Genomic DNA, 24,513 nt, shown 5'->3' with positions numbered 1-24,513 from the left:
CCAGGGACACGCTGCTGTTCTGTTTACACACTGCGGTCTGCGGGGGGCCACACGTCTAAGATCATTTCCTTCTCAAGAACCAGGAGGCTTCACCCCTGGCGGGGGGGGTGGTGACAGGTACCCGCGGAGGATGCCCCCCTTAAGCAGAGAAGGAGCCCGAGGACCTGATGTCTGGGTTGGGCTCCACAGTCAGTTCCAGGGAGCCTCCTGGAGTTGCCTTCCCCCCTGACATGCAGGGACAGGACAGACACCCCTCTGCCCGGAAGGGACGTTCAGCCGACACAAGGAGGTGGCCACCGTGTGGGAGGCCAGAAGCTCGTGGCTGCTGGGTCAGGGATGGTGCTGAGCATGGGTGGCCGAGGAGCTCAGGGGGTGCTCCCGGGCAGGGAAGGGCCAGGTACGCACCCCCCAACCTCTAACCAGAGACCCCAGGACACAAACAACCCTTGTCAGGGATCGAGCAGGACCCCCGCAGGTCCTGCTGGACTTTAAAAGGGACCCCACCTCACTTCAGGCCTCCAGGAAGGTGCCTCTCCCTCAAGGTTCTGCTCCATCCACCCTTCGGGAGCCAGATCGCTCCTCCGAGCCCCCTACATGCTGGGCTGTGGTGGCAAGTGGCTGGCTTGCAACCCCCTAGAGGCCCAGGGCTCCTGGCCGGCTCAGTCGGTAGAGCACGTGACTGTTGATCTTGGGGTTGTAGGCTGGAGTCTCACGCTGCGTGTAGAGATTACTTAAAAATAAAATCTTTTTTTTCTTTTTTTTGGATTTTATATATTTGAGAGGGAGTGAGAGACAGCACACAAGCAGGGGCAGAGGGAGAGGGAGAAGCAGGCTCCCTCTGTTGAGTAGCTTGATCCCAGGACCCCAGGATCAAGACCTGAGCTGAAGGCAGATGCTTAACTGACTGAGCCACCCAGGTGCCCCCAAAATAAAATCTTTGAAAGAAAGAAAGAAAAAGGAAATAAAAGAAACCCCCAGTTGAGTCCTGTGTCCTCAAGGACAGGAACGTGCTTCTGGATGGAGCCTGGCACTGCCCAGCATGGGCCACATGCCCAGAGCTCCATCCCTGAGCTGGGCTGAGTAGCCTCTCCCGCCCCCCGCAGATTCACATCCACCAAGAACCGCAAAATGTGACCTTATTTGGAAATAGGGTCTTTGCAAATGTAATTAGTTGAGATGAGGTCATGCTGAATGAGATGGGGCCTCAGTGCAGTCCCTGGTGTCCTCATGAGAAGGCCACGGGAAGACGTGCTGCAGAAGGCCACCATGGGACGGCGGAGGCAGAGGTCGCAAGGACCTGGGTGCGCAAGGAAGGATCCCTGGAGGCTTCAGAAGGAACAAGGCCCCGCTGATGCCTGGATTGCAGACTTCGGCCCCCAGAACTGAGAGAGGAAATAATTTTTATTGTTTTAAGCCATCCGGTTTGTGGTCATTTTTTTTTTTTTTTAGGGCAGCCCTAGGAAATTGATGTATCACTGTCTGCAGCACTGAGGGGAAATGGGTTTTAGACCATCCCAAAAGGACAGTCCGGGTTCTCCTGGGCCCCCGTGTTAGGAACGTCTCTCCAACCCATGCTCCTCTCCCTGAAGCCCAAGTGAGCCTGCAGCTACTTTGACCAGAGATGAGCAGCTGGAGACCACGCGTGCCATCTCGAGCCCCGGGCGGGTGACTCCCCATGTTATTCAGAGATTGGGAAGAGCGAGGGCCTCAGAGTCAGAGGTCCTGGACTCACATCCTGACTCCACCAGACAGCTATGTGACATTGGGCAAGTTACCTAACCTGTCTGAACTCCGGGGGGCAGCTCCTGTAACAGCTGAAGAACCTCAACTACCTCCGAGGATGAGACACAAGGCCGAGGGTCACGTGCTCAGCATATGGTAGACACTCAGTAAATGCTCGAGACGCTTTCGTGTCCCAGCCACAGCCACCACTCCATCCCCCAAAGGAAGGACCATGTGTCCGACCACAGAACAGGGCCCTTCACTTTTTGGAGGATGTTCATACGATAAGCGTTTCCTGGGAGCATCACCAGTGGGGGCTCTGAAGAGGGCAGGTGGCTTCGGTCTGATTTCCCAAGCTCAGCGTGTTCAAAACAGAATGACTCGGCGTCACTGGTGTTAAACTGGACTTAGCATCCGTGCGGTACTTTCTATTTTCAAGTAATCTATGATTAGCCCTCTCTCCCTGGGTGCTCTTTAAAAACTGACAGTGAAAATAGATGCCTCAGGAGACCGCAGACCACAGCAGGGCCGTGGCCGGGGAAGCGTGAAGAAGGGAAGGAGAGAGGGAAGTCAGGGTGCTCCCGCCGGCGGGGCGCCAGACAATCCTCCGGACAACATCATGGTTCTTTTGAACAGCCCTTTGTACAGAGGAGGAAACCAAGGCCCAGCAAGGCTGAGTTACTTGCTCAGGGCCACATGGCTACTATGTGGAAAAATCAGCAAGCAGGGGTCTGTGCCTAGGGGTGGGCATGAGGGCAGGACTTCAGGACCAAGGCCTCGATCTAGGGAGTGACATCATGGGGGTGGACCCCTCAGTATGGTTTTATTGTGTTGTTGTTTTTTTTTTAACATTTTATTTATTCATGAGACACAGAGAGAGAAGCAGAGACACAGGCAGAGGGAGAAGCAGGCTCCCTGTAGGGAGCCCGATGAGGGACCCGATCCTGGGACCCCGGGTCACACCCTGAGCTGGATGAAGGCAGATGCTCAACCTGCTGAGCCACCCAGGCGTCCCCCTCAGTACGGTTTTGCACCCGCACTCCCACCCCCGGCCACTGGCGAAGGCTGAAAGCTGTAGCAGGAGGCTTCTCCCTGTCAGCACGTATCCTAACCCCGTAGGATCTGTTACCAGGATACAGACCTGGGATTGTGGGTGCCAGGCAGGGGGACCTCAGGGACAGATGCCCGCAGCCTTTCCCAGCTGAGTACCCCGTCTCCCTGCTGCTGGTGCAGGTGATGGCGGGCTCTTTAATCCTCCCTACTGGTTGCTTATTTTTATTCCTTTCCTGTTTTATATTTGGTGCGTGCATTTGGTGGTCAAGCCAGAGGCGCCTGACCCGATGGCCTTGTGAGGCACGGCCTGAGTGGGAGTGGGAGACCCAGGGCCGCATCAGGGTGGGGTGGGAAGACGGCCACCCAGAGATTTGGGAGAGGCCCTGGACGGAGGTGCCTTTGCCCTTCACCCTGTAGCAGCGGGTTACTCCTGGGCCAGGCCCGGCAGCTCCCACGGCTCCCCACGGCTCCCCACGGCTCCCACGGCTCCCCACGGCATGATCAGCAAGAGGAGGGTGAGGTTCTTGGCCCCACCTTGTAGGCTGCAGCTGCCAGGCGGAGCAGGAAGGAAGGGGGCCCTCTGCATTATCAGGAAGCTCTCAGGGCCAGCGGGACTTTGGGTCAGATGGGTGCCACCATCCCTCCCAGCTGGGCAGACACTCCATGAAGCATCATGGGACCTTGTCCCTTGTCACCCCTGACAAACGTGGCGTGGTCACATGGTTGCCGGGGCTCTCAGGACCACAGGGCCATGCAGACCACGCAGGCCGGGCCCCGTCCCCTCCAGGTCTGCCGTCTGGGCCAGGCCTTTCCTTGCCTGAGCCAGTTCCCTAACCCGGGAATCACAGGCCTGGGTGGGCCTTATCTCACTGGGCTGCTGGTCAAGGTCAACGTACATAATCAGCGTCCAATGGAGAGGAGCTGCTTTCACTACTGATCATCATTAACTATTAGCACTGCTGTTTCAGCCAGCTCCGCGAGAGTCCGCTGGAAGCCAGGGCACAGTCCTCGGGCCTGAGGGTCACCCCAAGTGGCGCTGGCTGGAGAGGCCCTGCCCTGTCTCCCAGCAAACGTGCCTGAGTGGCCTGAGCCGGCCTGAGACACAAAGTTGGCCAAGAGCCGACAGGACAGAAATGGGAAGAGGGGAAGCAATGTCCCGGGATCCGCTGGCACCTCCTGAGGCCACCACTGCTCTTGTCACACAGGAAAAGAGCCAACAGGTGCCCCCCACACCGGGGGCTCCTAGGCGCCCTGCCCCAGTGGGCCCAGACCCATCACGTTGCCTCTCTGGGGGCACCGCGGCCCTGAGAACCTGCCCGGGGTTAGGAAGTAGCACACCTCAGAGCCCTGCCAGCCCTGCCTCTTACTGCACGGAGGGGAAACTGGCCAGGAAAAGACAAAATGACATCAGTGACGTCCCTGAGGTCGCATTTGGGCTGGGGACGGGGCAAGGGACTCAGACCCTGGCCCTCTGCGCCAGGCCTTGCTCCTTCCTGCAGCGTTTGCAAAACAGTGAAGCACACCCAGAGCTCGAGACGCGTGGCCCTGTGATTTCCGCACACCTACTAAGCACCAGGCATCCCACCAGTCGTTTCCTACTTGAGAAGTGAAAGAAGGCCAAGCCAGGCCTCTGGTCAGCCCACTCCCCACCCCCGGGGAGCCACTCGGAGAGGCTCTGGTATCCATGGTATCCAAAGTTCTCCTGCCCAAGCACCCCTTATCTTGCACCCACAGACGGACCACCAGCCCCTCCTGCCTGAGCACCAGTGGCCTCCGGGAGCCCCCTGGCAGCCTGCCTCTGGCCCCCAAAGAGGCAGCCGGTCACAGGATGCTCTGTTCCCTCTCCCACCTGGGGTCAGGGCCCCGCGGCCACTTCCCCTTGGGCCGGCTCCAGCATCCATCCCATCAGGCCAGGCCCCTAAGAAGCCCCCGAAGGCCCCAGCCCCTCCCCTCAGCCCCTGAGGCAGTCACCCACTTGGCCCTCATTCCCTGGCCCCTTGATCAAGCTCTCCCGGACGCCCGCCCGGGGAAGGAGGTTTAATTTCATGTTCCTCCCATGATTTATGAGGGTTGCATTCAATTAACAGAGTATCGATTCCGCGCAGCTGGCCGGCACCTGGCTGGGAGTTGTTATTTTATTATCAAACCAGCCGCTTTCCTTTTAAAACACGGGGAGACTCTGCACACGGGGGCCCACACGCACGCTGACCGAGACGCACAGACACGTATGGCCAGAGACACGAGCGTCACGGACCGGGAGCTGCTCTGTGACTGTCCGTCTGTCCCCCCGTCTCTCACACACAACGCATGGATGTAAGGAACCCCTGCCCGGGGCCCAGTCTCCTCCTCGGCTTCTCTGGCCCCAGTCACCCCCATCCAGAGCCCCGGATGCTGTGGGGGGGTCCGGACGACACTGAGGACCTGCCAACCCCTCCTCAAGCAAGGGCAGAGAGCATTTGTCTCTCTTGCACCAAGAAATATATGTGCATTTATAGTAGATAGACAGACAGACAGACGGATGGATAATCTCCCCACCACTGACAGGAGCGCAGTCAGCGTCGAGCGGTGTGTGGTTTCCACACTGGGCGAAGGGATCGGTGCCCCATGCACACAGCAAGGCCGGGGTGTGGAAGCTGGACTGGGGGACACAGGAGCCCGAGTCCAGCTCCCACTCCTACACCCCAGGACCTGGCTTTTACCCGGAGGATTTTTTTAAAAAAATCCCCTATGTATCTTTTATTTAAGACCCGTTGAGATCCTACTTAGAGGTGTACCTTGCCCGTCTTACCCACAGCAAATGAGGTTGAGAACCTTTGTCTTTGTTAGGATGCTTAACCCGTTCACACTTATCCTCACGTTTGCTAGGTTCCTGCCCTGACCTTGTCACCCAGCTACCTGCGTCCCTTCCCACCCAGTTTGGCCTCCCTCCAGCCTTGGGGCCAGACAAGCGCCCCGATCTCATCCACCGGGAGGCTGTCCTGTCAGGGCCATAGGTGAGGTAAGCCTTTTAGTTATTTATTCTTTACAGATTTTATTTATTTATTCGAGAGAGAGTGAGAGAGATCACAGAGGGAGATGAAGAGGGAGGGGGGAAGCCGACTTGCCGCTGAGTGAGCGGAGAGCCGGACACAGGCCTCGATCCCAGGGCCCCCCCGAGATCATGACCTGAGCCGAAGGCAGACATTGAACTGAGCCCCCAGGTGCCCCAAGGCAACCCTTTGAAAGAAGCCCCCAAAGTTGTCTTCCCAGGTTTCGGGTCCCCTCACCTGCCCCCCACACTCACACGCAGACCCCCGAGGCTCCTCGCTCAGGCTACAGGTGGCCGAGAATGTCTAGAAGCATTTTTGAGGTTTTTTTTTTTTTTAAAAAACCGAAAACCCTTCATCTCTTTACCCGCAAACGAGAATCTTGATCTGCTGCTGTTTATTGTTACTTTATTTTTATTGATTTCTGCACACTGGTAATCCAACTCTGTTCATGATTATATAACCTCCTCTTCACATTGTCACTTATCACTAAAATCCCCACATGTCCCTGTCAACCTCCTGTTTGATGGCAGCATAAGCCGCACCCAGCAGAGGCACCACGGTCTGCGTGCTGTGCCCTCGCCGGTGGACATTTAAATTGTTGCTCAAACTTTGTGGGTTTTGGTAAGATTTTATTTTAAGTCATCTCTACACCCAACACAGGGCTCGAACTCACAATCCCGAGATCAACATTTGCACACTCCACCGACTGAGCCAGCCAGGCACCACGTTGCTCAAACTTTTTGACACTATAAAAAATGTATTGGGACGCCTGGGTGGCTCAGTGGTTGCGCGTCTGCCTGTGGCTCAGGGCGTGATCCCGGGATCCTGGGACCGAGTCCCGCATCGGGCTCCCTGCATGGAGCCTGCTTCTCCCTCTGCCTGTGTCTCTGCCTTTTTCTCTGTGCCTCTCATGAATAAATAAATAAAATCTTTTGAAAATTGAAATAAAAAAATAAAAATACAAAAGGAGTCAATGACCAAGATGTTCAGAAACATGTTCCTAAGTGAAGATTCTTCTCCTGAGGCAGATTCCCAGCATGAAACGACCAGGTCGTTACAGGCCACAAGGCGGTGACCGGGCATTCCCAGGTGGGCCGACTCCTCAGGGTCCAGAACGGGAACTCGTCCAGGGCGGGGGAGGCCAGGACACACCTGGCTTCTGTCTCCCTGTCCTGTCGCACACAGTCCACACGCCTAAGTCCCCAGATTCACACATAACAGAGCACCAAGGGTGCCCACAGCACCCCTGCCTCTCCTTCCTTCCTCCGGCAAGTACTTATTGAACCCTGGGATCCAGAAATGAGACAACAAAATCTCTGCCCTCACGGAGCATACGTTCCAGCTTGGGAGACAGACAGTGAACAAGCAAATCATGAAAATACACAGGGTGAGGTGGAATCTGGGAGACTGGGTACAATTTGAAATAGGTCCCCAGGGAAGGACTCATTGGTGACATTTGAGTAAAAACTGGAGGAAGGGGAGGGAGAAAATGAATTCTTTCACCTGGCCAGATCTGAGGAAAGAGCATTCCAGGCAGAGGGCATGGCCTGTGCAAAGGCCCTGTGGCCAGGGGGAGACCACTGTGCGACAGGGATAGAGAGGAGGCTGGTGGGCTGAAGCCCAGGGAGCAAGTGGGAAGATAGCAGGGCTGGGCACATGGGGGTCACAGGCCACGGGTGAGTGACTGGGAGCCTGGGGGAGGTGGGGGACAGAGGTGGCTCTTGACCAAATTAGTATTTTAAAATAATCTCTCTTTAAAATAAACAGTCGGAGGAGGGCAAGGGCGGTAGGCAAGGGGGAGAGCTGGGATTCTGGGCACACTCGGAGGGTGGGGACAGATTGCCGATGGGCTGGATACAAGTGAGAGACAGAAGGGTCAAGGCTGAGTCCCAGGCCCGAGTCTGCCCCTCACTGCAGGGCTCACCCGCAGTGGGCTCCTGGCGCTTCCAACCCAGCCCTGCGGTCCTGACTCTCCAGCTGCGCGCACGGCCGGGGGCCAGTTGCCCCCCCACCCCCAGCAGGGCCACTCTGAGAACAGGGCTCCAATTTTGGTCCCCGTGTGCCCGCTCCACCCATTCTAGAAACCCCGGCCCGGACGCCACACACGGTACAGGTCCAGCAGATACGGCCTCGTATTTGACTCGAATGAAAACAGCCCGGAATGTTGGTCGTCTTTGCTGCGGCAGAGAAGCCTTCTGGGAAATTCAGAGATCATTACTGTTTGGCTTTAGGATACATAATATGATGCCATTTGCAGCAAATCTGCAAATAACCCCTAATTAGGTTTTCCTAGGCTAAAAAAGCAAATTTGCTTTCCCTGAGGACATGGGTGGGAGGCAACAGTCCAGAAGCTTCCAGCAGGGCAGGAGTACAGTGGGGGGCTGTTCAGGCCACAGATCATTTCGAAGTGAGATGAACAGAGTTTGCTGGAGACACAGCAGCATGCACGTCCGCAGGACTCCCACCTGTCTGGCCAGGTGGGGCAGGGGCTGCAGTGTTTGTGCACAGGGGAGATGTGAGCAAGCAGCCCCCTCCACACCCCCGCATGTCCTGGACACACCCACCATTTCTGTCCCCTGAAAGCAGAAGCAACAATGTCCCTGAAATTTATGGCTCTGCCTGTGGGGTTTGATGGGCTCTGCTGGTCTTGATGGATTGTTGCTATTTCCCGGGATGGAGCTAGGAGGTGGCACGGACTACTCCCCCCAGGAGGAGAGGAAGGGCAGGGCAGGGGAGGGAGGGAGAAGCCAGGACTGGAGGAAACCAGAGAGGCGTTGAAGGAGCTGACAGTGGCTCCCCCACCCCGTCCCGCCCCCAAAAGGCAGGCGACCTGACTCTCAGCCCTGGCGCCCATGGCAGGCTGCTCAGCAGAGGGAGGGCCAGGCCGGTCCTCTGCCCTCACCCCGGTGCACAGCCCCATGGACAGAGGCTGGGTCAGCAGCCCAGAGGGGAGGCAGCACAGCTGGGGGCAGGCAGGAGAGGGGAAAGGATGACATGGGAGTGGGGCTGGATTAGAGAAGATGCACTCCACGCACACAGAGCAGAAAAGGATCTCATGCCCCAGAGGGAACTCACCTTAACCTCCCTCTCCCCATTTTTGCCACCAGCTCCCTGTTTCCCTTTTCCACACAGCAGTTGGAACTCTTAAAAAAAAAAAAAAAAAGCCAGATCCTATCCCACCTGGGGTTGTGAGCTCTCTGACAAACTCCCACACGTCTCAGAAGAATGTTCCAAATACCACAAAGCTTCATGCCACCTGCCCTGTTGGCCTCTCCTGTCCCTCACCATGCTTTGCCATGTCGGCTTTCCCTTTGGTTCTTTTTTTTTTTTTTTTGGTTGGTTCTTTTCTTCCAACATACCAAGCTTATTCCTACCCCAGGGCCTTTGTACTTGTTGCCCTCTCTACTTCAAATTCTCTACTCCCGGCTCCTTCCCACTATTCAGAATTAAGCTTAACTATCACCAACTCAGTAGAGCCTTCCTAGACCACCCTGAGTAAATAAACCCTTCCTCAGCACCCACCCCGAACGCTTCAGAGCATGCATCAGTATCCGACGTAGTCTCACTTATTTCTGTTTCTTGGTTACTACCCGTCTCCTCCCACAGGAGTGAGGACAAGGGCTTAACACTGGGGCCCCAGCACCAGCAGCAGTGCCAGGCGCTCAGTAGGACCAAAACATGTTTCATGAGTGGATCCGTTTCGTTTGCTCTGTCAGATACTGATCCCGGGTTGGTGAGAGGGCATCCAACTGGGTACCCAGCACACGGCGAGCAGCCCACTCAGGAGCCAAGCACTATGGCAGGCTCCTTGCACTACCATTACGTGTAATCCCAGACTCCAGGACTGTCATTTTACTGCCTACATTTTCCAAACCAAAAAAAAAACATCAAGACAGAGATCTGATCTGATGAAGGATACTCTTCCCCTGAGCTGTGAGTTAATTGATATGAAAAGTCTTGCAAAGGAATAAAAACTAACCCGCACGCAGCCCCACGTTTAAATGAATGGCTACCAAGTGTGCAGTGGTGAGAAACGTGGGCTCTGAGGGGCGCCTGGGGGGCTCAGTCAGCGAAGCATCTGCCTTCAGCTCAGGTCCTGATCCTGGGATCCTGGGATCGGGCCCTGCATCGGGCTCCCTGCTCAACGGGGAGTCTGCTCCTCCCGCTGTCTCTCAAATAAGTAAAAAATCTTAAAAAGAAGAGAAGAAGAAGAAAAAGAAGAAGGAGAAAGAAAGAAAGAAAGAAAGAAAGAAAGAAAGAAAGAAAGAAAGAAAGAAGAAAGAAAGAAAGAAAGAAAGAACGGACGTGGGCTCCAGTGTTTGCTGGCCAAGGCCCAGAGCCAGGCCAGCTCCCGAACAGCTGCATACCTCGGGGTGACTTCCTGATTTTCTCTGTGCCTCGGTGTCCTCCTCAATGTGACGGAGATTGAAGCACCCATAAGGTGGGGCTGACACCACCACCGAGGGGACGCGGTAAGGACGATGCCGGGCACCCGGTGAGCTGTCCATAAATGCCACTGAATATGCAGTAGGCACGCCGACACCAGATGACCCGACTGGGCATCCAGGACATTCGATCAGCAAGGCCAGTGTGAGGCGGGCGCCGTGGCCAGCAGCCCAGCCTAGGCGGGCTACGGGGCAAAGGACCCCACAGCGGTCCAAAGGAGGGGTCCGTCACACGCACCCCTTCCTGCAGCTGCCGGGGCGCCCCCATTACCAGGACTGACCGCCAGCACTCTATCTTTGACTCTGCCAAACTCCAAACAGGGAATGCCTGGAGCCTTGGCTTTTACATTTCACGTATTGGCTGAGCTACCACTTTCCTACAAATTGTCTAGAAGTGTGGATCGCAACTATAGTTTTCAGCAGCAGGACGCTTTCAGCAAATCACACTGGCCAAGATATATAGCTTTTCCGAAGTTGTGTCAAGTGTGGGTTTCAAACTTAGTTTTTAGCAGTTAGAACAGCATCGAGCAAATCCACCTCACAAAGAACCTCAGGGTTGAAAAGAGATCAGGGGGCGCTCGTCTGCCTGGGACGGGTGGGCAGCAAGCACCTCCCTCCACAGTCTGAGGGCCAACACCCCCCGTCCGGATGGGCCTGACTTCACACTCCCTCCTCCTCTGGGTTCCAGATCACTTACGCACCTAACACACACGATCCGGTTTCACAGCGTGGGCTCCGGGGGGGCCGCTCCTGAGCTACCTGGAAGGAGGCCTCTGGACATTCCAGGCTCGTAGGGGAATATTTAGAATGAATAAACCAAGGCAAAAATGGTCCAGGCCCGTCGGCAGAGGACAGGTAACCACCACTGGGGTCATCCCGTCCATATGCACATCCACATGTGACAATCCACGTGGACAGAGCTCAAAAGTGCCAGGTTGAGTGAGAGAAGCAGGTGGAGGAAATGCCCTGCGGGATGCCACTCGTGTGCGGCCGGCAAACGCCACACGCCGCGTATTGACAGCGTGTGCGTATAAAAATACGTCTACGCAAACGGTTACCGTGGACTGGAAGCACTGACACCCAACTCAGGAAGGCACTTGTCTCCACGGGGAGGCAGGTAAAGGGCCCTCCAGCTTTCATCTGTGATTTTTATCAAAAAGGAAAAAGGACGTCAGGCCATCGATATGACAAAACGTTAGCAGCTGTGAAATCCGGGGGTGGAAATGAGCTCTGGGTTGTATTACTGTGTGGCTCCTGCCTGCTTCTAAGTTTCGTCCGGGTTAGCAGAGAAGGGGGCTGACCGAGAGTGCCCCCGCCAGCTCTGGGAGTGCACGCTGAGGCTGCGCCCCAGTGCCCGGCATGCCGCCTGGTCCACGGCCCCCCCGGGGCCCCCCCACCCCCCCGTGGACCCCTTACCTGTCCACAGCAAAGTGCCCGTTGCCAGCAGCCCGGTGCAGCTCACTGCTGTTCTCCAGTCTGGCCAGCGTGTCCATTCGCTTCACCATCAGCTCCAGCAGGTCGCTCATCTTGCGGAGGACGCCACGGGACTCGGGCCCACCCAACACTGCAGACAGAGCGCAGGCGCCGTCAGGCTCAGCCGCAAGCCTGCAGCCCACCTGAAGCCACCTGGTGGCTCAGACTCCAGCCCCAAGCGCACTTTCCAGGCAAAGGAGTTGGGCAGGAGAGTGAGCCCACCTCACCCCTCACCCCTGTAGGACAGGAAATCCCCTCACTTCGTTGTGTGGGGGTACAGAGCCCTGGGCCGACTCTGCTCCCTACCAGCTGGGGGACACGGAGAGCATCCTAATGCCTCTGGGCCTCTGTTTGGTTACCTGCAAAATGGAGCTTTAGACCTAATCCTGAGGCTGTGAAAAAACAGGAGAAGGCTAGGGGTGGGGGTGCGGAACCCCAGGGCCCCCCAGCACCGAGTTCCAGACAGGTCTTGTAGATCAGGCCTCTCAAAAGTGCAGTCAACCAGCCACTCCATGCCTGAATCTCCTGGCCAGGCTGTTAAAATCCAGATTCTCAGGCCCTAGTCTCGATCGGCTGATTCACACCTCTAGGGCGGCCCAGGAACCTGCATTCTGCTTGCTCCCCACGTGGTGTGCATGTACAGGAGACATTGTGAGCCCGTGTTCAAGGGGCTCGGGGCCCGAGCAGACCCCTGCCCCACTCCACTCTCCCAGACCCCGCCATAGGAGACCATCGTGAATTTGTCCCGACTCTCAGCTGGCTTTCAGGTTCCCGAGGATCCACTCCTGGGCTGAGGGGCAAGGGAGACGTTGTGAAGAATAAAATTAAATGAAAACAGGGCACTTCAACCAAGATCCCATTAACTAGCTGGGCTTCCCCAAGATTTCTCTTCTAGTGATTCCCACTTTTTGGGGCCACACATGCTGGAGGGGAGAGTGGTTCCTGCCTTTCTTTTCAATCAAATCACGTGAGGTTTTAACAGCCCCTCCAGAGGTCTACAGATACTCAGGTTCCAGGCTCTGCAATTCCCAACTTGGCTCCCCAAAACCCCCAAGGGCTGGCTCTGAACCTCTCACAGCAAATGAGCCAAGTCACGGAGACCTGAATGCTTCCAGGGGCTTCCAGGGCACAGGAGGGCCTTGGGTTGGGTTTCCCAGAAGCAAACCTCAAGACAAGGGTTGGAGGGCAAGTCGTTTATTTGGGAGCTATAGGAAATCTTGGTCAGGGAGTGAGGAGGTGACACAGGGGAGGGGAGGCGGCCCAGAGAGGGTGAGCCACCACACTGGGGAAACCAGCAGGTGCAAGTCTGCACATGAGCATGGAAATCCCAAAGGCCAAGGGCTGGGGCACCAGCAGCACGTGCTTCTCAGGAAAGAAAGGGCCAGGGCCCAGGGAGCTCAGAGAGACTCTCACCTGCCTCTGCCACCCCCACCCGTGTGGCCATGTGGCCAAGGGACAGTCATGGCAACACTATCAGCTTCGGTGTCCCCAACTCAAGTCAACAGTACCGGGTCCCATCTGCCATCCATGGTCACAGAGCCAGGAGGGGGCGGAACAGAGCATGGCAGGGAACCAGGGGCAGAGGTGGGGAGAAGAGAGGAGGCTGGAGGAGGGGCTGCTCCAACCTTAGGACAGAGCTAAAGAGGGGGGCCAAGGCGCACACGTATGCTCACACACACGGAGTCGCCTGAGAATGAGAAGGCTCGGGGTGGGGCGTTGGTGAAAAATGCACATCTAGAGGAAGGAAAGAAAGAAAAACTGCCTCTACCCCATCTCCACACCAGTCGCTGAAGTAACGAGCAGTCTTCCCACTTCGCCTTCCCAGAAAACTGGGTGGGTTTTTAACAAACCAGTTGGGATTGGGAAATTTCACCACTGTGTCAGCGAAGCAGGTTTCTCCCCCCGCTCTGCTCCACCCCACTCACTCAGTACTCCATGGGTTAGTCAATCAATCCAAGAAGATATAAATAGCTCCCGCTCTCTTTTCAACTCCACAGAGCTGGGGTGATGGTGGGTCTTTCAAATCATTCTCATCCCTGAGACCCCCCACGCTCCTACCCAAGCCCATCATCCATCCAAATGTAATACCCGACTTTCAACTGGTGCTTGGAGCACAGAGTAGAACAAGGGCAAGGTTCCCATCATCTCAGCTAGAAAAATAGGGGAACATCAGATGATCTGACCGGGCCGCTGCTTGCTACCTACTCCTGGAGTTGTGCAGTGCACAGCCTGCCCGACCTCCCTGGGCAGCCCTGATGAGCCAATGCTCACAGCTCAGGCTGGGGTGGCCCCTTCCCCAAAAGCATGGGATGAAACCAAGGAGAGAGACCACAGCTGGGGACACCCTAATCAGAGCCTGTTAACCAAGGCCCTCCAACCATGACCTGGCCAGGGCACCCAGGGCCAGCTGGACCACAGAGCCCGGGCAGCAGTTCCCTCGTGCAGATGCGGCGCCCCAGCGACGCTGAGCCCACATCACGGCTCCTGGAGCAGTGCTCTGCTCCCCGGAATGCCTCAGGCCTGGCACCCTGCCCTGTCACACTGCTGCCCCTGTGTCTGAGCTCATCTCAAGCTTCCTTTGCTCCTCCTCACTGCCTGAGCCCCTCCTGGAAAAACTGCACCATCTGGCCAAGAGCTGCAGGACCCCAGGAGCCAAGCAGAGCTGGGGCAGCCCCGTGGCTTGGGACAGGCTGGGTGGGGGTGACAAAGCCCGCCCTCCACCTGCTCCGTCACCGGCCACATGGGCACGGGATGGGTGGGCATGTCGGTGTCCTTCTCTGGGCCTTAATTTCTCCTCCTGTAAAATGAGGGTGTCAGACTTACTGCACCCCGAGGTTCTGTGGGCTGGGACTCCTGGCTTGGTGCTTGCAACCTGCTTCTCGAGATTAGGGTACCAGGAGAGGCAAGAACGGTTCCTCTAGAGGCTGCCACAATCCCCTTAGGGAGAGAGCTCAGTTCTGTTTTCCTAAACCCTGGGTGGGCCAGAGCAGAGGAGTGAGGTGCCCAGAGCAGTGAGACAGAGAAAGCCAAATGACTCTGCATATTCAAGGAGGAAGGAGACTGGAGATTCCTCATTAGGTCTGGGAGAAGAGGAGAGAGAAAGGAGGCCCAGGGGCTCAGAGGCGGGGGCGGCAGGGCAGCCAGAGGGGTGATGTGGGGTGAGGGGGGGGCTCCAGCTGCAGGGAGGCCAGAGGTAACTGTCATCCGCTTGCTGTGCCCGAGCAGCAGTCCCAGCCCCCACGCCGTCACCCTACTCTGGGCAGGGGCTCAGGGGAGCGGGTGCCCTTCCCACTAGGTCAGTGTCACACACAGGAGCAGGATAATTCACAGAAGCAGGAGATCAGACCAAGAGGGGGCCAGGGAGACCTAAGCCCCCCCCAGAGAGCCCTTGGAGATGGGGGTTTCTGGATGGCGCCTCATAGGAAGGATTAGCCAATTCCTTAATGTCAACAGAAAGAGTGACCCCAGAAGACCGCACGGCTTAGGGACGTGGCTAAGGAGACACATGGCCCCTCCCAGATGGGTCCCTAAGGACGCATCCATCACACTGGACCCAGACCCGGGGCTCCAGGCGGGCCCTGCTGCCTGCAGGTGGCACACACTGGAAGCTCCCCACCACTGGGGGGGGGTCCCTGGCTGCCCCCACCCACCCGGGGACTGGCAGCCAAGCAAGCTCCCGCCAGCTTGCCCTGAGTCACCTCACTGCTCTGCTCCGGGTGTGGGCTAAATTGAAATGTATTTAATGCGAAGGCCCAGTGACACCCGTCTGCGAGGTCCCCCATATTTCCATATAAATAAGGAACGTGGGGATGCGGGGATGCCAGAGATACAAATGGCTTCTCAGGGTTACAGACAGAGGTGCTTTATTACCCACCCAGGCCCCTCCCCACCCCTCCCCTCCTGTCTCCTCCCCTTCCCTTCTCTCCCCTCCCCTGCTCTCCGCTCCCCTCCCTTCTCTTCCCCCCTTCCCTTCCCTCCCCCCCCCAAGCACACGGTTTCCGTGTCTGTCTCTCCCATCCTCCCTGTCCCCGCCTTGTCCTCCTTTCTTATCCCCACCCCAACCCTTTCTCCCTGGTCCCTCTAAAACTGAAGGAGCCCCCACCTTGCCAGATAAGAGACCCCCCCGGCCCTTGAGACAGAGACTGTGACTTCGTGTTTGCACAGCTGGAGACACGAGTACATTTGTCCCTCCGCACACAGCCGCCCCGCAGAAACCAGCTGAGGCCCCTGGAGCTCTGGGCTCTGGGTGGCCCGGAGGAGACAAGGGCAGGCCCTGGGTCCCCCAGCCATCACCAGCCTCTGCGAGGAAGGGCTCCTGGCACCCAGGTCCAAGGCCAGAGACAGCCACGGAGCAGGGAAATATTTTTCTGATATTCCCTAGGATCGAATCCCAGCTGTGGGGCAGGAAGGTCTAGCAGGGCCAAGCCACAGGGTAACCTCAGGGTGGCTACAGGCAGCTGAACCAAGGCCCTTCTGCCTCCAGGCCTCTCCCCAGAGACAGCCTGGCCTCTACTTCTTCAAGACAAGATAGAGAGCTGGGGAACTGCGGAGAACAGCCAGCCACACACGCTTGAGGAATCTGCAGCCACAGCAGCATCAGGGGAGAGGCCTCAGCTACAACTTCACCCCCCACCGCCACTGTCCCTAGGAGGGAAGCACATCCTCCTTAGGACAAGAGAGGGGAAGTGGAGCCAGGAGGCAGGGAGGAGGGCCTGAGGTCTGCAGGGAGCACGCCAAAAACCCTCCCCCAAGGCCCAAGTCAGGCCCACCTGAAGCAAGAGGGTATTAGGTTAGACTTCTCCATGAAGTGCTTCCTGCCAGCCTCCTTCCCCCTCCTGAATCTTAAGATGAGTGCTCAGAACTAGAAGGACATGATCCCCAAACTAGAGAACTTTATCACAAAATATAAACCGGCCCAGAGGGGAGCTCAGAGCCTCCTCCGAGAGACCACAGCCCACAGAGGCTCCAGTAGGGCCCTCCTCGTTTTAGAGAACACTCCTTCTTCTCCTCACCCCTCCCAGCCTCATCCTGGGGGGACCTCCTTCCCCCACAGGCTTGACAGGCCAGGACAGGACAGACTGTCTCCCGCTTGTGTGCTCACATGGTTTTGTTGACCAAAGCAAGGATTTTTATTTTTTTTCCTAAATGGCACTGCCTTCCTGAGTTTCCTTCTCCAGATTCTGCCCCAGGGCTGCACAGACACGGGGATGCCCCTGCAATGCAAACACCCAACCCCCTCCCATGACCTCCAGGATCCCTCCCCAGGCCCCTCCCGCCTGCCCCCCTTCCAGCCCCAGTGCATGGCTCAGGTGGCTCCTAGGCAGAAACGCTGGCACCTCCTAGGTTTCCTGCAGGGCGGCTTCCTGCAGGGCGCCTCCAGGCACAGTGTGGGGGTGTCTTTTGAGGAGGTGTGTTTTGCAGGATCAGGATTTTAAACCCACAGTGTAAACTTGGGGCTCCTCCAAGTCCCTGCTTTGGGTCTTTCCAAAAGAATCAACTTAATCCAATGGCATGAAAGAAACCGGGAGGGACAAAGAGAATTGGGATATGAATCGAGTCCGGGTCAGTTTTCCAGAGCTCTGAGGCTTCCCTCCTCATCCGTCCCCTCCTCCCCATCTTTAGTTCCACATTTTAGGTGCCTAGCCTCCAGCCCAGGGGCTCAGGAAATGTGAAAAGGCTTTGACTTGGCTGAACTTGCTCTGAGAACTGATGTCACAACAGACAGGAGACCCAGCAACCTCGCCCTGTGTGTACCCAACCGCGATGCCTGCATGTGTCCCCCAGAAGACAGGTACCAGAATGTTCCCAGCAGCACTATCCACACAGCCCCAAACTGGAAGTAACCCAATGTCCACCACCGGTTAGAGAGATAAACATCATGTAGTCCGTTCACACAATGGAATTCACACCACAGCAGTGAAGACAAATGTCTACAACCACACACCATGACACGGATGACTCTCCCAGATGTAATAATGGGAGGGAAAAAAAGACATACACAAAACCATATCCACTATGTGATTCCATTCTCATAAAGTCTGAAAAACAGGCAAAACCCTGTGCTATGAGAAGTCAGGGTCCTGACATCCCTGGGGAAGTAATGGGTGGGAGGAGGCATGAGGGCACTTCTGGGGGCTGATCATGTTGTTTATTGATCTTGATTGATCAATAAATATTAATAATATTTATTGATCAAATAATATTTATTGATCAAATAATATTGAGCTGGTTGCATGGATGCATTCAGTTTATGGATATTACGCTCCAATGGAAAGCTTAAGCGTGGGGCAGCCTGGGTGGCTCAGTGGTTTAGCGACGCCTTCAGCCCAGGGCCTGATCCTAGAGACCCGGGATCGAGTCCCACGTCGGGCTCCCTGCATGGAGCCTGCTTCTCCCTCTCCCTGTGTCTCTGCCTCTCTCTCTCTCTCTCTCTCTCTCTCTCTCTCTGTGTGTGTGTGTGTGTCTCTCATAAGTAAATAAAATCTTAAAAAAAAGAAAGCTTAAGCGTGTGCATGACTGCGTGCGCACGCACACACACAGACACACACATGCCTCTAATCTAATTGCATGACCTTGGGCAAGTCCCCTCCCCTTTAGGGCTCTGCCCACCACTAAGACGCAGATCTGGTTGGAGTTGGACTCCTACCACCTCTCCAGACAGAAATGCCCAATGCATGGCACGGCAGGGCTCCCACAAGGTCATGCCAGGGAGATGAGCAAGAACCAGAACCATACTCCTCCTCTTCCAGCCCCCAGTTCCCATCTCTTGGACCCCTGACCTTTCTGAAGGTCCAGCTTCCTTAAGCTCCCCATAGCAGTCACCCACACAGACACATCCCCTTTGCAGGAGTGGCAACCAGGTAGCTTGAGTATCGCTCCCTACAACCCATCTCCGTACTCTCCACATCCCCATCATCCCCCCACCATGACCTCCAGTATCCCTCCCTGAGCTTCTCCGCAAGTGCACCTCCACAACTGGCCCACCCCTTCTTCTAGCCTCAATGCATACCCATCTCCTGTGCAGAAATCCCCGCATCTCCTCCGCCCTCTTCCCTAAAACAGCCTTTTCTGCAGTGTCCCCATCTCAGACTGAATACATCCAATAAATATTGATGGAGCTTGTCCTATTTGCCAGATGCTGCTCAAGCCCCTTCATATGTGTTATAGCAACACCACACGTGACAATCCTGGGCACACAGGTATTATCCCCATTTATCAGAGGAGAAAACAGGAGCTCAGAGACCAACGCATCTCTGCGAGTCAGAGGTGGGATACGTTCATTTACATGTACGCTTGAATGACTAATAAATGTGAAATTGCTGCCAGGAGCTTTGCAAGTTTAGAGTACATGTGAAACCAAAGGAATAAACCTAATGATGAGATGCCAGATGGCAGAACAAGTGCCCCTCAGAGCATCCACCCTAGGTGACAGCCCATTCTACTTGATGGTATATTTGCCATTGGGAACAGGGGAGCCACACAGCCGAGCTCTGGGGGTTTGATAAAGTGGACTTCAAACATAGACTTCCCCAGAGCAGCAGGAGAAAGCCCATCGAGCCAGCCTGCTGAAGAGCTCCAGAAACCCTATTTGCCTCAGCCGCCCCACTACCCTGGGGTCCTCCTTCCCACTGTTACCAGAAGAGCCCCCATGACACACTGACCAGGACTCTGCACTGTTTGCCATTCTTCACTGAGTAGAAAGAGAAGGGAGGAGGGTCCATCTTTTAGGAGGTCTCCTAGGTCTGAACCCCGCCATACCACCTGCTGGGAGCTCATTCAATCCCATGCCTGAAGATGGTCATTACTTTTCTTCTCTGTGAATGAGTTAAGTGACTTGGCTAAGGGCACACAGCTGGTAGGTAATGAACCAGGGTACACACCAGGTCCATCCGGCCCCCAAAGCCCATGCTCTGAACCCCTTTCCACTGCCTCACAAGTGTCATGTGGGCAAGGAGCCACAAAGGTCTGAACTGTGTCCCAAAAGCTCAGAGATAAGACATGTGAGCCCATGGCCAGGACTGCCCTCTGACTTTCCCCTCTGCCCCCTTGGCTGTGGCCACAGCCTGAATCAAAAGCACAGAGTGGGTGTGTCTCAGAGGAACAAGTATTCAGAAACACTCCCCCAACACACACACACACACAGTAAAGAAGCCACTCAAGCAGCCTCTTCTGATGCCTGGGAAGCCCTGACTCAAGGCCCTTCCCTGGACTGACAGTTGGCCAGAAGAAGCCTGATGATCATAGCCAGGACCAAAGGCAAAGCACCATTCAAGGTCACACAGCCTAAGCCAAGGCCCCTCCCCATTCACACATCCATTGATGAGGTGGCCAGGATCCCTGGGACAGAGTCCCAGAGAGTTCCTTGAGTCGCTTGGTTCAGAGGCCTCCTTCTCCTCAACCCACAAACACCTGCATCCACTCCTGACTCCCCTTTCCCCACCAAGATACCTTCTGTGCGGATGGTGAAGGGGGAGTCCCCAGGGCGCCGGGCAGAGAACTGGCCTCCCAAAGACGTCATCAGGAAGCAGAGTGAGAAGAAGCCGATGCCCAGGACAAAGAGCCTGTGGAGAGCAACAAGGCAGGTCAGAAACAGGTCACTGGAATGCCCTTTCCCCACCCCCAACCAGCAAGGGCTCTTTACAAAGGAATGGGTGAGGGAGTGAGGATGGAAGGGGTGGATGTGGGAACAAGAGATCCAGGGCTGAGCTCCTGGACCACGTCCCTCATCGCTACAGAATAAAGCCCCTTGAGCTCGACTACAAGGGGCTGGCCGTGAGCCTCACACAAAACCCCAAGGGACAATACACAGGCATAGCTCAGGCAAGTTCTAGCCTTCAGAGAGAGCCTGGCTCATGAGCAGAGGTCCTCAGTGTGTGATTCCCCAGACCAGCAGCACCGGCATCACCTCGGAATTGTTAGAAATGCAAAATCTTGGGCTCCAATCCTAGGCTTGCCAAATCAGACACTCTGGGGGAGGCACAAGCACCGCGTATTAACAAGCTCTCCAGGCAATCCTGATACATGCTAAAGTTTGAGAAGCACTGGTATAGATGGAAACAGCAGGAGCTGGTGCCAGCCAGAGGGCAAGGAATTGGTCCAGACAAAACCCACCTGGATCCCATCAATCACCTGGGCCCGGCTCAGCGCTATGCCCACAGGTCTTGCCACCACAATCAGTCATGAGTTGGCTTGAACACCTCCTTATCATGTTCAAGGGAGTGTGGCATGTGCCCCCATCCCTACCATAGGGTAAGATCTACAAGCGCAGGGCCGTGTGGCCATGTGGCCACGTTCTGTACCCAGACTCTGCCTAACTCACATCTTCACCAGGCAGGCACACAATAGTTGTCAGCACTGGACTGGTCAGAGTCAGTGGACCCTGTGCATGGGGTGCCGTCTGGGGCACGGGCCCAAACAGGACTCTTGCTCATTCCTTCAACACATAGTTGATTATTTCCCAGGTGCCAGGCAGGGAGTAGACCCAGGGAGACAGCAGGGAACCCCAGGCTTCTACTGCTTTCATACTAGGTTTTGGGTCCCAAACAGGAGAACTGAGCTAACCAGCCCAGCTTTGGGGAGCTGTTCTGGAACCTTGAATGTATCAGAGGACTTGCAGAACTGGCAGGGCTGAATGGGGAGCCCCTTGCCCTGGTCAGGATGAAGAAGCCCATCTCCTCTGGAGCCAGCCTCACCCCAGAGAGCCCCCCCACAAGTCATGCTAGAGGCCTCCAGCCCTCTCACCTCCCCCCCACCACCCTCAACCCCACATTCATTTTTATCTCCACGCAAGACTTGCTTTATGCATTTTAATCTTCATTATTTGAAGCTGGCAGAGCAGTATTTAATTAAAACTTGGCCCATTAAAGAAAACACACAATTGCAAAAGAAAATAAAAGCACAACAAAAATTCTCACCCCGTATTTAAATGAAACTGTTAGAGATTAAATCAGAGAGGGTGCTGAACCCCAAAGTAGAGAAAGCAGTGAGGGCTTCCCCAGGAGATGACAGCGAGGACAGGAGAGACTGCACGAGAGACACTGCTCCCTCACCTCCGAGGGACCTCTCACTGAATTCCACCAAGCTCGGGGCTGGGGCCCTGGGATCCCAAGATGAAGCCAGGCTGGTCTCAGGACAGCAGCCAGAGAAACGGTGGAGGAGGCCGGTGGTTGCACACCCAGGAAGATCCTGAGGGAATCAGCTCTTTGTCCTCCCAGCTTGACGACAAGGACAGAAGCTCAAATTTATTGTCCCTCATTTCCCCAAACCCCCTCTGCAGCTAAGGAATCATATTTAGAGCTAGAGGCCTGGGCCGCAGGGTCCGAACACCTGTTATGAGAGAGGGATCTATACTTTTAGGCCAGAATCTGAAGTCCTCGACACACATCATCGACAAACTTCTCTGCCAGACCTCAATCCTAGGGCCATTTAGAGCAGATTCGAGTTAAAATGGTTCCGTCCCCCACGTATCTATTGAGGCAACATTCCGGGAGCAACTACAGAATAAGGGTCCTGCCAGAGGCTCTGGGAAAAGAGAAGGAACAGGGCCCCCTGTTAGTTAAAAACTAACAAGTAGAGGTGCTGTGGTTGGAGGCCAGCCCCCCTCCATCTGAAGGGGACACAAAGACTCCACTGGTGGCTGTGGGTCTCTGGGCAGCCTAGGGAGACCCTAGGTGAAGATACACAAGTTGAGGGCAGGGGAACCTATGCAATCCCACCTCAGAATCCCGCCTTCAGATAAGAGCCTGAAAGAACCAGGACCCCAGAGGGACGCAGCGCGGGGAGCGGGCGCTGTCCGTGGTGCTGGCTCCCGCCGCCTCCAATTGCACCAGAAAATGTCCAGCCACAGCTCGGTCAGTTGGCTGGTCCTCCCCTGACGTGGACGGCGGGTTCGACACGGGAAGGGGACCCTCTGACCGGTCAGCATCAGCCAGGGATTCGAGGATTTCCCTGGAGGAGTAAGGCCCTTTCCAGAGACGCCTGCTTACCCCCCCTGCTTCCCATGGGAACCCTCTGTCGGGGCTCCAGCCACCTCCCTGTCGCCTGCCCAAGGCCCTACTCTTGGCACCGCCAGCTCTACGATCCTCCCTTCCCACGTCCTCCGGAGGCGGTGGTCCATCCTGAGCCCTGCCGTCGGGAAAGCGGTCTCCTCAGCTCCACACAACAGGCAGGCCCACCGAGGAGGTGCTGGGAGGCCTGGAGACACCAGGGTCTCCAGGTCAGGGGCTGGGAGGGGATCAGCCAGGGCCTGGCAGGGGCGGTGGCTCAACACCTGCTCCCTCTGGCAGCCCAAGCCTTTGCGGGGGGGGGGGGCGGGGGGGCCTCTGTCTGCCCAGTTCCTTCTCAAGCGGAGCACAGCGGCATCCACACCCCACCTGTGGCCGCATCCGGAGTGTGACCCCCGCCCCTCCCTAGGTGCCCTCTGCCTGCTGCCCAGCACCCTGCCAGGCACACATCACTTAGCATCTCCTCCCCAACCGGGGGCAGCAGGCAGGCTCCATGGGCTCCAGGGAGAGGAGGGAGCTGCCCCGGTCCCGCGGGGCTCTGGGGGTCCCTGGACTGGGGTCAGCGGACAAGCCAGCCCTGCCTGGCCCCAGCCCTGCCTAGCCTTGGCCGCCGGAGGTTGGGGTGACGGAGTCGGTCCTCACTTCCATCCTGCCCCAAGGTTCCCGGAGGTCCGGGCTCCGCTGCCCTGTGCTCCACCGCACCTCCCGGGCCACCAACTCCCCACGGCCACGACCGAGGGTCCAATTCCCAGCCGAAGGGCGGCGGGGGGGGGGGGCGATCCTTGCTCCAATCTCGGGACCTTCCCTTGGAGCCAGACCCGCACCCCGTGGGGAGGAGGGGGGTGCGAGCAGAGGGCGGGGGCAACGGGGCGGCGCGGGTGCAGGGCTCAACCCAGGGCTCGCCGCGGCCGGTGGGGGTGCCGCCCTGCCCGGCGCCCTAACTTCGCCCCGGGGGTGGGGCGTCTGCAAAGTGGGGAGGCCCCCGAGGGGCAGGCAAGGGGCGCCCTGGCCGAGGCGACTTCCCGGGCTCAGGACCACAGCCTGGGTGCCTCTGTCCCCCTTCCCACCCTCGCACCCCGAGTCCTCTCCCCGCTAGACCAACTCGGGACGTGTCTGGGCTGCACGCGCGCGCACACGCACCCCGAACCGAGCCTCGGCTCCGTCCCCCCCGCGGCCCCACCGGCCATCACAAGGGTCGAACGCGAACCGCCCCCTCGGCCACCGGGGCAGGCACCCTGGGGGGTGGGGGGTGGGGGGTGACCTCGCCCGCCCCCACCTACCCCGCGCCCCCTCGGAGGAGAGGGCCTGCCCGCGCCGCCGGGGAGAGAACTTTACCGAAAGGGTCTCAGGGTGACCAGGCATCTTCTGACCATTATCTTCCCATCCGGGTTGACTGTGATCATCGTGCAAACTTGTCTGGGCGGCGGGCCGCGGGCGAGGCCGGACGCACCGTCCCGGGCCGCGAACCCGCCGCGTCGGAGCCGCGAACCCGCTGCGGGCCGGGGCCGAGGCCGAGGCCGGGGCCGGGCGGGGCGGGGGCGGGGCGGGGCGGGGGGCGCGCGCGGGTCCCCGCGGCCTGGGCGGGCGGGGAGGAGGAGCGGCGCGGCTGCGGGGGGCGAGGGCGCGGGGCCGGCCGTCTCTGCGCCTCCGCCCTCCCGCCTCACAGCCCTGGGGCCCGGGGGCGGCGCGCCCCCCGACCGCCGGCCGCGCGTCTGCCTGCTGGGGCTCGCTCGCTGGGCGGGACGGCGCCGCGGCGCGCAGACGGGCTCCCCGCCGCGGGCGCCCTCA

General features: G+C 57.3%; 1 protein-coding gene across 3 annotated transcripts in view; it reads right to left on the bottom strand.

Moving 5' to 3' along the window:
* Positions 1-24,237, bottom strand: part of MGAT5B (alpha-1,6-mannosylglycoprotein 6-beta-N-acetylglucosaminyltransferase B) — a 70,375-nt gene extending 46,138 nt beyond the window's left edge. For 2 of the 3 annotated variants that reach the window (XM_055333688.1, XM_055333705.1), the window contains exons 1-3: positions 24,061-24,237; positions 20,171-20,283; positions 11,666-11,813 (exon numbers count right to left, since the gene is read on the bottom strand). In XM_055333688.1, coding sequence (XP_055189663.1) covers positions 11,666-11,813; positions 20,171-20,283; positions 24,061-24,128 — 329 coding nt within the window. In that variant the 5' untranslated portion in view covers positions 24,129-24,237. Of the gene's footprint in view, positions 1-11,665; positions 11,814-20,170; positions 20,284-21,771; positions 21,937-24,060 lie in introns of all 3 variants that reach the window. The other variant, XM_055333698.1, reaches the window with a different exon arrangement.
* Positions 24,238-24,513: the final 276 nt, after the last annotated feature.

This window comes from Nyctereutes procyonoides, unplaced genomic scaffold (genome assembly GCF_905146905.1).
Source record: "Nyctereutes procyonoides isolate TBG_1078 unplaced genomic scaffold, NYPRO_anot_genome, whole genome shotgun sequence".
Classification (NCBI taxonomy): domain Eukaryota; kingdom Metazoa; phylum Chordata; class Mammalia; order Carnivora; family Canidae; genus Nyctereutes; species Nyctereutes procyonoides.
This window is presented reverse-complemented; position numbering and strand designations above follow the sequence as displayed.